Genomic DNA, 13,063 nt, shown 5'->3' with positions numbered 1-13,063 from the left:
AGTAAAATCTTAAAAAAAAAATACCTTATTTCTCAAATGTTAGTGCCTAATTAAAAAACAAAAAAATAATTTTTGACTTTGAAAAGGCAAGAATTTAAAGTCAATTTCTCCTCTTTTACCTATCCAAAGCTATGGTTTTATTTTTATGTAACTCCAATAACTTTGGTTTTTTTTTTTTTTTTTTACGGAGCGCCTGGGTAGCTCAGTCTGTTAAGCGGCTGCCTTAGCCTTGGGTCATGATCCCAAGGACTGGATTAGGAATCTATTTCAAATAGACAACAATTATATCAGACACCTGCTGGGTGACTCAGTTGGTTCAATGTCTAACTCTTGGTCTCAGCTCAGATTTCAATCTCAGGGTCATGAGTTCAGGTTCTGTGGCATGGAGCCTACTTAAAAAAACAAAAACAAAACTACCCACCTTGTGCTAAAGATTTACAACAGAAAGAATTTAATGTATGATCTTGGCTTTTTAGATGCCTCTCCTGTTAGGGAAGCAAACATTGGCAGTCTAAGTAAGTTAAGTGCCATAAAAGCATTATCACTTGCTCCTTGAATGATAGACAGTAAGCATCATAAGCTCACAGTTTTATTGCTTACTAAAATGAAGTGTCAGAAAATATGCATCCAGAAAATGTTCTGTTACTAAGTAGTAATTTCAGAATATTTGGCAAGTGATGAAAACTGGAATCTAATTGTATACCATAAAATTGAGTTGAAAAGAACAAGAGGATTTGAGAATAGCAGTCGTCCAGGGGATAGAGTTAAATACACTAAAGCTTTTCCATGTTAATAAACTATAGTCACTTAAACCTCTTTAATCTGTGTGGTAGTTAATTTTGAGGATTAATCTTTCCTTTATATAATTTCCAGGTCTTTGCATCTGTAATGAAGGATATTAAAGAAGGAGACAAGAATAATAGTCCTGCTCTGAAAAGCTAATCTTCAAAATTAACAGACTAATTGAAACATAAATAATGTTTTCATAAAAGTTTTTCATTTCCTATGTAAAAAGCGTGGAAGAAAATGTTGGAGAAATCTAAAAGAATCAAGACATGGGAAACTGCTGATTTTGAATTCCATGGCTGAAGTAAATGAAATGAGTAACCAATTGACAGTATTAATAAAAAGTATTTTGTAGGGAGAGCCATTTTACAAAGGGAAGAGTTTAAATGGCTAGTTCATACTCCATAATTTGGAGTGAAGTTTAATGCAATAAACTTTTTTAACAGCTTTGGAGATTATTCAAATTTTTACATCTTTTCTTTTTTAACAGTTACCATAAAAGCACTTTGGAGGTCAGAGCAGGATTGTTAAATACTACTTTAACTTCCAAAATACTATTTGAAATAAACACCTGAATACAAATATTATCTCCAGTTCCAACCTTTTGAAGATATTAGAGAACAAAAGAAAGCAACTTTGTAGATTATTTAAGTCACTGAAATTGTTGTCTTCATTCACAGGCTGGGACAAATTGGGGTTTTCTGGGAACTGGAAATACTGATGGGAGCTTGTTTCACATTTGTTTAGGTGTTTTTCCACAGTATCATGTTTGTTTGTTTTTGAAGGAAAATTGTTTCTTAAGGAATACCCATGAATTTTAGCCTTTCTGTTTAGTCTAAGAAGTTGTTCATCTAGTAATTTAAGGAAACTAACTGGTAGAAGGAGAGTTCTTTGCACTTTAGTGGACTGAAGACTTGATTTTGGAAGTAAGTCCATGAATATAAATGAGATTTTTCACTGGTAAGAGTTAAAACATACAAATTCTGAGAGTTCTGAAATAGCATGCTACTTGGCAAGACTTTAAACTTTTTAGTTAAAATTCCTTCACTGTCTGTAGAAACAAAATTTAATTCCAGTTTTAAATTTGAAATCTTAATATGTAGCCAAGTCTATGACTTGTAAAACACTGTGCATAATTTTCTAATCAATGGAAATAAGAGTAAAAGAAAAAGATAAAATTAACTTTTTTCTAATGAGTCTAACTTTGATGGTATAGTGGATAAAGAAATTAATTATTGGTAAATCAACATGAATTTTATTATAATACATTTAATCCTCAAACCTAAAATAAATCACTTGAGTATTATAAGTGATATCTGTATAACATGCTGTTTGGTTAATAATTAGATGTACAGTGTGCTTTTAGGTTTGCAGTTTTGTTTAAAACAACACTTGAGCATACTATTTCTGTTAGTAGTATATAGTCTTAAAACTAACAAGCCTGAAAATCTTGTTAGTTCACTGACTGCCTCTTTAGGAGTATGGGACCAGATGGTGTCCATATATTTTTACCCCATGGGTCATTCTAGCCTAGGGACCACTAGTGGAACCCTCAGAAGTTAACTCCTATCTTAGGAGCTTACTTAGTGGAAACTGGTATTGTAATACATATTGAGGGAGTACCCAGGGTCTTAATAGGTTTTAGAATGACGTTTTTAACTCTGGTAACTACTTCCTCGATATTGGTGGCCCTGATATAAGAGGGAATGTAACCCCTGGCAGTAATCTCGTTGAAGTTGTACTACCTGCCTAAATTTAATCTTACTTGTATGTATTTGTTTCCTGAGTTTGACCTAAATTACTGTATTTCTTTTTCTCATTTTTATTATTGTACAGTTTCTTTACTTTTCAAGTATAAATGTGTATATAAAATGTAAATACAAGGAATTCACTAAAAAAAAACCACTATTAATAATTACTGTGTAAATAAAACTTGTAAGCAGAGTAATTACTTGAAATGAGTCTTTATTACTTTGGGGATAACTGGTTTATTATTTAACCACATTTGGAGAAAAAAAAAGAATAATTTTTCCCCCAAAATCTCTTCCAAAGGATATTCTAGTCCTTCAGCCTCTTGAGACTCACAGTACTGGCAGCTCAAATATTATCATGTATCTTCCTTTGAATCTCCTATACAGGCAGTATAGGGTTATTCAACATGGTCAGTGTATGATGGGATTTTTTTGGTTAAAGTATATTTTCAATTAAAAAATAAGTTTTCCTAAAATTTTCAAGGTGATGTTAAATTTAATATGTATAGAATGTTTCATTTGTCTGATATATATAGATATATATATAGATATATATATATATAATTTCTTACTTCACTGTCCTTTCAGCCCAGGTATACATTGTATTATTTAAGTGCTACCTAGAAGATCCAAGTAACTGGCATAGTTTTCTAAGAGTCATAGAATATAATCATAATTTTTGCTGATTTCTTTTGTAGTGATGATCTTTATATGATATTATTGGCTTGGGTATATTTGTTTGATTTTACAGAAGTTAGGTAACATTTGCAAAATGGCATTAATATTTTCAAGCCTCTGACTTCAGGATAACAGCTTTCATTGTAGCTTAGGAATTGATCCTATTTTTATCTAGAGCAGTCAACGTTTTAGACTCTATACTATTGGAGGGTATAATTCTAAAGCATATAATCATGGAATAATTTATATTCATAATGCCACCTGGTTATTTTGATTTTTCTTATTTTTGATTGGATAAGACTATTTTGTATTCCATGAGCATATTCAGACAGCAGAGATGGGTGTAAAAGAGGAAACATATATGTGACAAAATAGTATTGGGAATCAGCTTTTAATTTGCCATGACTAGTTGACATATATGTGTTAGAAAACAGTCTTACCTCTGGGGAAAAGTGATTTTTGTGTCAAATTCATATTAGTTTGATGTTATCAAAGCGGTGTCCAAAATATGAATTCCCAAATGTAGTAAAACTTCATTAATTAGAACTGCACTGCTTCACAACATCTAAAAACAAAAATTAAAATAGAAGATTTTAGAGAAACTAGTGACTTCAGAGAGAGAAGAAAATCTGGCCCTTTAAAAACATTGTTTGGGGACGCCTGGGTGGCTCAGTTGGTTAAGCAGCTGCCTTCGGCTCAGGTCATGATCCCAGCGTCCTGGGATCGAGTCCCACATCAGGCTCCTTGCTCAGCAGGGAGCCTGCTTCTCCCTCTGCCTCTGCCTGCCATTCTGTCTGCCTGTGCTTGCTCGCTCTCCCTCTCTCTCTCACTGATAAATAAATAAAATCTTTAAAAAAAAAATAAAAATAAAAACATTGTTTGTTAACTGAGGGTTGGGGGGGTGTCGCGGGGGAGGGAGAGGATGGCTGGGTGATGGACATTGGGGAGGGTATGTGCTATGGTGAGTGCTGTGAATTGTGGGAGACTGATGATTCACAGACCTGTACCCCTGAAGCAAATAATGTACTATGTGTTAATAAATACATATCCTGAAGTAAATTATACATTGTGTGTACATTGTGTGTGTGTGTGTGTGTGTGTGTGTGTGTATAGTTTACTAACAGTGTAACTGCAGTAGAAGTAAATAACTTGGTACTTTGAATGAAAGTAGGCATTTGCTAAGCCCTGCTAAACACTGTCTCTTAATATTCTGATAAGCTAAATAAATTGCAAGGCTTAGGAAGTTAGCAAAATTACATTTCTTTCCGAACATTCTACTGTTCATATTTATCTTCCCTCAGTTCCAATTAATAAGGTTTTACTGTTTTCATTCTGTGGGTGGGTTTATTTTCTAATAAATAACCAGAAAAAACTTTGACTTTAAAAAAAAATTGCATTACGGGGCGCCTGGGTGGCTCAGTGGGTTAGGCCGCTGCCTTCGGCTCAGGTCGTGATCTCAGGGTCCTGGGATCGAGTCCCGCATCGGGCTCTCTGCTCAGCAGGGAGCCTGCTTCCCTCTCTCTCTCTCTCTGCCTGCCTCTCCATCTACTTGTGATTTCTCTCTGTCAAATAAATAAATAAAATCTTTAAAAAAAAAAATTGCATTACAAAGTATTTTTATTTGTTGAACTTTTACATAAACTGTACTTTAATGATTTTTTTAAAATTTCAAATGACTTTAATACTATTGTATTGAATTTGGAAACTCATTTTTATAATAAAGAGTTAAGTTAAGTGTCTGCCTTCAGCTCAGGTCATGATCACAGGGGTCCTGGGATCAAGCCCTGAATCAGGCTCTCTGCTCAGCAGGGAGCCTGCTTCCTCCTCTCTGTCTGCCTCTCTGCCTACTTGTGATCTCTCTCTGTCAAATAAATAAAATCTAAAAAAAAAATAGAGAATGGGATAATAGGTAATTTAAGATTCCTGAACAGACTACAGGAAAATGGATGCAGAGCATGACAGTGCAAGTGGAAAAGGTGTTCAGGAAGGTAGGTTTTTAAAATTTGGTGTTGGGATTCTGAAAGGGGAGTTCTAAATGTAAATGTTATTTACTTTGGGAAGTAGGCAGGAAGTGGGGCCATCTTGCGTAAGCAAGAGAAAACATGGTTTTGTTTTTTGATTTTGGGGTCCCCCCCTTCTACAACTGGGTGGATAAACAAAACCACTAATATGAAAGGGATTTCTAGGAGAAGTAGACATTTTATGCTGGTGGGGGAAAATCATGACTGTAACATCTTAGAAGTAAATATCAGTGCCTCATCTGGACAGTCTGCCTCTGACTTTTGTATCCCCCCTCCCCTGCCAACTTGTTTCAATCATACTGGCCACCTTCTAATATTCAAACATGCCCAAGCTTATTCTTGCCTTAGTCTCTTTGTACTAGCAATAGCTTCTGCTTGGACTTCAGTGAGGGTTTCAAAACAAGTTTCCACAGAATGTGCCAATTTTCATGCTCATTATTTTGAGCGGAAGACATTTAAGGCCCAAAAGACTCAAGAAGAGTTTTTTAGGTTCCCCCTCAATTGCCTGAAAGAATTCAGATAGAGGGGCTCATCCAGAAAGAGAAATATCACCAAAGATAGTTAAAAAGAATATGGAGTAGATATGGTAAGCTGGTAAGCTAGGTAGGGCCTATTTGTTCAAAGTTCTTTCTGTTCCTTTCCCTGTGCTTGGCCTGGCGACCATTTGTTTGCCAAACATTTGTTCTTCACCTTTTCATGTGAATTGTCTTCCTTCCCTTTGAAGTCCCAGACCCTATCCCCTTCTTTGTAACTCAAATGGTGTATAAGCTTCAATTGCCTGATTGTTGGAGAACCTCTTGTTTTCATTGTGGGGCTCCTATATGTATGTAAGTAATTATATTTGTTTTTCTTTTCTTAACCTGTCATAGGTCATTTTGATTAATAGACCAGATAAAAGAGCCTAAAGAGGTAGAGGAAAAATTTTTCTTCCCCTACAGTTGGCTACCACAAAGGGAAAAATTTCTCTGGCTGCTGTCACTCTGAGGCTGCTACAGCTGAGAGATCCTGGGACCTCTGAAAAAAAAAGCTGGCAGAAGGTAAGAATTCTTGGGGCACCTGGGTGGCTCAGTGGGTTAGGCCTCTGCCTTTGGCTCGGGTCATGGTCCCAGGGGCCTGGGATCGAGTCCCGCATGGGGCTCTCTGCTCAGCGGGGAGCCTGCTTCTCCTCATCTCTCTCTCTGTCTGTCTCTCTGCCTATTTGTGATCTCTCTCTCTGTCAAATAAATAAAATCTTTAAAAAAAAAAAAAAAAAGAAGGTAAGAATTCTTACCCAATCACTCTCCCATCTTTGCCTGTAGGGTAGGGTGGAAGCAAGAGTCTTTTCTTTTCCTTCTCTAAATTTAGGTTAGCAGGAAGAAATATTTGTGGAACTAGTTCCTTGGGTATAGCAACTCTGGTAAGGATTTATTATAAGTACTCTTGATTTTTGTTGATCCTTTTCCTCCCAGAGATGATCAATGTTTTTCTTTATCTCCATCTGTCTCTGGCATAGGCCCTGTAAGTCAGCCGTTCAAGCCAGCCTTAGAGACTAGTGAGTTCACAGTTTTCACCAGACCAGTGTCTGTGTAAACAAACTTTGTTGTGGTCTAATGGGCACGTGAGGTAAAGGCTCTTGCTAAGGGACATCTATGAAGCCAAAGTTACAAAATTGATGGGCATGGGTTGAGCACCTCAGACCTATTAGAGTGCTAAGGTGGTACCTTAAGATAGGACTAGTTGGTCACTGAATGGGTTGCATTGACACAGGTCACCTGCCAACCTCAAGAAAATATCCGTGCAACAAGTACACGCCACATAATCCCCAACCCAGCAGCACATCCTCCTTAGATATTAGTTTGGCTCCAAGAGACCCAAGGATTAACCAGAACTGTTACTGTGCATATGAGAAAAACCAGATGGAAGTTTTCCTTTTGTCTTACTTTATGTCTTGAAAGCTTGGCTTTGTGACTAGTGAGAATATTGTCTCTGGTCACAGACAACTGGAAGGTGAGTGTACCAGTGAGCATCTTGGTGGCTAGTTGATTATAGACTGAGGTTCCCAGTCACCAAATCACAAGCAGCATTCTCTTCATCTGACCGTGCCAACTTCAGGGGAGCTTATCAGAAGGGGCTTTTGTCATCTCAACCTTCATTGTTTTGTTGGTGCTGGAAAAAATCCCATTCCAGTAGTGCCTGTCCCGTGTCATAGATTAGTGGGTCTATGACTGGAGGCAACCAAGACATTGTTTTCACTGCACAATTCTTAACGCCTATTACTCTGTGATGAGGGGCTTTAGTTTCCTAAACTATGTTTGGAGTGAACCTTTTGGATCATGGGGGCTGCATCTTCTGCACCCACTCTACGGATGCCTGTTGTATTCACGGTAAAAATTTATTCTGATCACAAAAGTTGCCTCTCAGTCTTTTCACAAAGAGGCTTACTGACTTGAGTTGCTATTAGAATAAATATAACATGGTAGGTCTTACTCATCAGTGCCCTAATGATGGACTTCTTGAACTACAAAGACTTGTACATTTGAAAGGTTTTTAGAAAGCTCTCATCCTAAACAACTGTCTTAACTGGTACCTATGGAAAGACCAAATTGAAAAGAGGACACAGAGGGGCGCCTGGGTGGCTCAGTGGGTTAAAGCCTCTGCTTTCGGCTCAGGTCATGATCCCAGGGTCCTGGGTTCGAACCCTGCATTGGGCTCTCTGCTCATCAAGGAGCCTGTTTTCCTTCCTCTCTCTCTGCCTGCCTCTCTGCCTACCTGTGATCTCTGTCAAAAAATGAAAAAAAAAAGAAAAGAGAACACAGAGAAGTATAATGGCTAGCCTTAGGGATTCCCTTAATAAGAGGAAAGAATGGAAATTGAATTTAGAACAAAAATTTAAAACCACACCTTATTCAAGTCCTTCCTTCTCTTTCCTCTTATACACACTTTTATGTTCAGCTTTCTGTCCCTTACCCTTCAGATCTTTTGGATCTCTGAGCCCTGGGTCCAAGACCCTCTTCTCAAAGCCCTACTCCATCTCCTCAGCCAATTCTCTTAGATCCTAAAATTTCTCCAATTTCTTCACAAAATCCCTTAAGTACCCAGCTGTCCGTGTTCACTTCCCTTGATTTGCAAGATTTACAAAGAGCATTCTGGACTGATCTCCAGGCCTGGAATATGCAGGTTGCTCACATAAATACTAGAAGCCAGGAAGTGAACTTAGCACAAGCAACTGAGAAGGATGTAGGGCTTTCTTTGCTATTCCTTATAGCCTCTATTTTCCAGGTCTCTGTAAGCAGTCTCTGCCAGCTTCAGGCATTCCTATGTTATATACTTTGCAAATGTCTCCTGGACATCCACCGTAAAGAATTCATGTCCCCTGGAGAACAGCAGATCTTTTGAATTTTAAAACCCTTTTACCTCTACTTTCAGAAGATCTCAAGAAATTTAAAAGGAATTGGAAAGATTAGTGGCCATTAGCAGCCCCATTCCCAGGGACCTATGTAAACTACTAAAGGGTGTTCTTCCTGCCCATGATTATACTGTAGTTATCAGACAAGCCAGACAGCCCCTGGGGAAAACCCCCCACACGGAGGAAACGTGGCCAGAACTGCCCTCCCATGAATGCCCAGGAAATGGCTCAGCTGGAGGCTCATATTCAAGGCTTGATAGAAGCAATATTGACAACTACCCTCTCCCCACAAAGTGAACTAGTCTAAGGTTGAATTTTGCACTCAGAAGAGCAAACACCTTTCTTGAACACTTTTCAGACTTTCCAGTAGCTTACTGTATTAAACCCAGAAGGCCCAGAAGATAGAAATCTTTTAATTTCTGCTTTAGTGGGAAATTTTCTCCCTATTATAAAAAAAGGCATGGCAGTCCTGACAATCTCTGAGGGTTATAAGGGAGGCAGCTACTCATTCTTTGAAAATAGCTTACCAGAGTACAAGAGGAGGGGTACCTGACTGGCTCAGTTGGTAGACCATGTGACTCTTGATCTTGGGGTTGTGAGTGTGAGGCCCATGTTGGGTGTAGAGGTAACCTAAAAAAATGTCTTTAAAAGAATACAAGAGGAAATAAGTTAAAAGCAACAGTTCTTGCTTTGCAACTTGAATCTTCAGAAAAGCAAAAGCATGATTCTGAGAGTAACTCAAAATCTACTTAGAGCCCTCCCCATTTACCTCCAGACAGTTGCAGATACTGTAAAATTAAAAATATATATATTAAAAAAATCAAGTGTTTTTGGAAGAAAAATTGTCCTACACATAAGAGAAAGGAAAGTTTAAGGGACAGAAACAATCTCGCTAGACTCTATCACCACCCCCCCCCAGAAGGTTTTTCTCCTCCTGTGGGACAGTTCCCCTTCAAATGAAAGGGTCAGCTGATTATTACAACCCAGAGTCTGCCATTAAATCTAAAATAGGGGATTGGGAATTAGACTTTATTTTCTTTTAAGATTTTATTTATTTTTTTGAGAGAGAGAGAATACATGAGCAGAGGGGAGCAGCAAAGGGAGAGAGAGAAGCAGATTCCCCACTGAGCAGGCAGCCTGATGTGGAATTCAATCCAAGGACCCTGGGATCATGACCTGAGCCAAAGGCAGATAGTTAAGGACTGAGACACCCAGGCACCCCAATGGAATTGGATTTCTTAATTGACACTGGTGTAACTTTCTCCACAATCTGCTCAGAGAATCTATCTCTGCCTGTCACCCCTGATTCTATTCAAACTATAGGGAGTCCCTGGGCAACCTATTTCACTGCCTTTGTCCCAACTCACCCCATTATCTTTAGGCACTCTTAATAGCCATCATGCTTTTTTTTTGTTTTAAGATTTTATTTTTTTGAGAGTAAGAGAGAAGCAGAGAGAGAGAATAGTTGGGGGTGGGGCGGAGGGAAAGGGAGAAGCAGACTCCCTGCTGAGCATGGACCCAGTTGGGGGCTTAATCTCAGGACTCTGAGATCATGACCTTAACTGACTGAGCCAATCTGGTCTCCCATCTCCTCAGCAGCGTAACTTTCAGGTGGAGGTTTGTTATGTAAATTTAATGCCACTATAAAATATAATAAGAAAGGCGATTTTATTTCCCTATTCTTAAACCAAACCCCAAATTTCCCACTTTGCTTACTGGAAACTCATCTCGACTTAAGTTCCTCTGAATAGGATGAGTGTTTAAAAGATGTCCTTGTTGAGGCGCCTGGCTGGCTCAGTGGAGCATGCAACTCTGGATCTCAGGGTTGTGAATTTGAGTCAGTGAGTAAATACATACACACATATGCACATATACACATGTAAGTGGTCCAAATTCATCTCTGGGCTACATGTGCAGATGAAGTTGCATTGTTACAAGTACAGAGCCTGTGTACCTTATTTGGAAAAAGAAAAACCGTTTCTATCAGTACTAGCCCAATATCCTCTTCCTAGAGACTCGAAGTGAGGAATTGGACCTATGGTAGATCTCTTTCACAGCAGGATATACTTGTCTTTACTTCCTCACCCTCTAACACTCCAATCTTGCCCGTAAAGAGAGAAGGTAAATTTGACTCAGACAGGAATCAAACATTGATTTGTACAAGACCTAAGAGCTTTCAAATCTTTTCTAATTCTTCACAGACCTGGAGTCCCTGATCCAGCTACTATTCTTACCCTCAGCTCCTGCTGATGCAGCCTGATTTACAGTAATTGGCCTCTGCTCAGCTCTCCTTTCAATCCCATTGCATACTGGTCGTGATTTCTCTTCCCTTTTACTTTTAGAGGGAGACAGTTAATGTGGGCTTCCATACCTCAGGGATACTGAGAATCTCCCTCAGTGGTTTCCTGGTCTTTAAAGCTGACTTGGATTCTATAGCCTTCACTCAAGGTTCCACTCTTGTTCAGTATGTTGATGACCTTTTACTTTGTAATCAAACTAGGCAGGGAGCTCTTATAAACTCCCTCATTCTCCTAAAGACACTAACAGAACAAGGCCATAGAGCCTCCAGATCGAGACTTCAACAGGTGCAAACAACTATTACCTACTTCAGACATGAAATATCTCAGAGGTCTCAAAAGGTGCCCCAAGGGCACCTGGCTGGCACAGTCAGAGGAGCATCTGACTCTTGATCTCAGGGTTGTGAGATCAAGCCCCACATCGAACTCCACACTCAGTAGGGAGTCTGCTTTAAGATTCTCTCTCCCTCTTGCCCTCTGCCCCTCCCTCCCATCAGCTCTATTTCTCTCAAATAAATAAATAGATCTTTAAAAAAAAAAAAAGGTAGGCAGCCTCTGCTATCATCACAGATCAAAACTTCTCTTTCACCTATACCCCTCCACCTTTTAAGACTCTACACACACACACACACACACACACACACACAAAATGCCACCTTCTCTCATTAATGACACTTCTCATTTATTCATTATTTATTAGAAAGCTGATCAGAGGGGCGCCTGGGTGGTTCAGTGGGTTAAGCCGCTGCCTTCGGCTCGGGTCATGATCTCAGGGTCCTGGGATCGAGTCCCGCATCGGAGCCTGCTTCCTCCTCTCTCCCTCTCTGCCTGCCTCTCTGCCTACTTGTGATCTCTCTCTGTCAAATAAATAAATAAAATCTTTAAAAAAAAAAAAGAAAAAAGAAAGCTGATCAGAGAGAGTGCTTTATCTACCCTCCTTTCCCTGAGTTTTCACTATAGACTCTTTCAACCTGTGCCTTGCTCTTATTAACCCTCACTTTTCCAACAAGTTGGGGGCAGACCAAATATACCCTGACCACATTAATCAATAGGACTGCTGATTATGTCTAGCATATACATGGCGCTAAAGAACCTGAATATTTGGGGCACCTGGGTGACTCAGTGGGTTAAGCCTCTGTCTTCGGCTCGGGTCATGATCTCAGGGTCTTGGGACTGAGCCCCGCATCGGGCTCTCTGCTCAGCGGGGAGCCTGCTTCCCCCTCTCTCTCTGCCTGCCTCTCCGCCTACTTGTGATCTTTCTCTCTGTCAAATAAATAAATATAATCTTTTAAAAAAAGAAAGAAAGAAAGGACCTGAATATTTTTTGTTCCTATCACTGTGAATGTGTGGTTGACTAAGTATGGAAGATGTATGTATGACAGGGTAAGGTATCCACGACTAGCAAAACTCCACTCTGCCTCTTCTGTTATTTGGACCCAGGAAAACCTCTATAGAAGTTCAAGGACTGTTGCGCCTGGGTGGCTCAGTCGGCTAAGCGTCATCCCTGGGTTTGGGTCTGCTTGGGATTCTTCCCCCATTCCCTTCCCCTCTGCTCCTCCCTCTGTTTTGCTCACATACCCCCGCTCTCTCAAATAAATACAATCTTAAAAAAAAAAAATTCAAGAACTGTCCCTTGCCCAGATAAACACAATAGGCAAAAAAGTTTCCCTTTGTATCAAAAAAAGATGCCACAGAACTTTTCCTTGATGATATACCAGAATAGTATTACAATCAAACCCTGTGGTGTTTGATTCCACAAATAGTATCTTCAAACCTGTCAAGAAGATTAAAAATAACTCTGGCACTAACTTCTATAGCAGAGATGTTTGGCAAATCACCAAATGTTTTGGATGGTTCACAGGCCATCCTTGTACAGCTTGGGATATCTTAGCTGCTCCCCTGACTGGACTGGCCAATATTCCGACGTAGATCAACAATCTGAACTCTTGGTCAGGTGGCGAAACTAAGTTTTATAGCTGCCAAAGCCAGACTACAGGCCTTCTAGAGCAAGTATTTTGCAACCTGTTCTGTTCTAACAAACTGGCAGGAGTACATGGAAAGTAAAGATGTATGGATGCTAATGGTACTAATAACAAAGGTCATGCATTGTCCCAGATCTAGAAAATTACAGATTCTGCTCTGACC

At 39.3% G+C, this 13,063-nt stretch overlaps 1 protein-coding gene across 5 annotated transcripts in view; it reads left to right on the top strand.

Moving 5' to 3' along the window:
* Positions 1-2,734, top strand: part of TBC1D12 (TBC1 domain family member 12) — a 107,141-nt gene extending 104,407 nt beyond the window's left edge. For all 5 annotated transcript variants that reach the window (XM_045068966.1, XM_045068967.1, XM_045068965.1 and 2 more), the window contains one exon: positions 874-2,734. In XM_045068966.1, the coding sequence (XP_044924901.1) occupies positions 874-942 (69 nt within the window). In that variant the 3' untranslated portion in view covers positions 943-2,734. The remainder of the gene's footprint in view (positions 1-873) is intronic.
* The last annotated feature ends 10,329 nt before the right edge of the window (positions 2,735-13,063 follow it).

The sequence above is a fragment of the Mustela putorius genome, unplaced genomic scaffold (assembly GCF_011764305.1).
Source record: "Mustela putorius furo isolate JIRA1106 unplaced genomic scaffold, ASM1176430v1.1 tig00003909_pilon_pilon_pilon, whole genome shotgun sequence".
Lineage (NCBI taxonomy): Eukaryota > Metazoa > Chordata > Mammalia > Carnivora > Mustelidae > Mustela > Mustela putorius.
The sequence above is the reverse complement of the archived record's forward strand: the minus strand, read 5'-3'. Positions and strand labels throughout refer to the sequence as shown.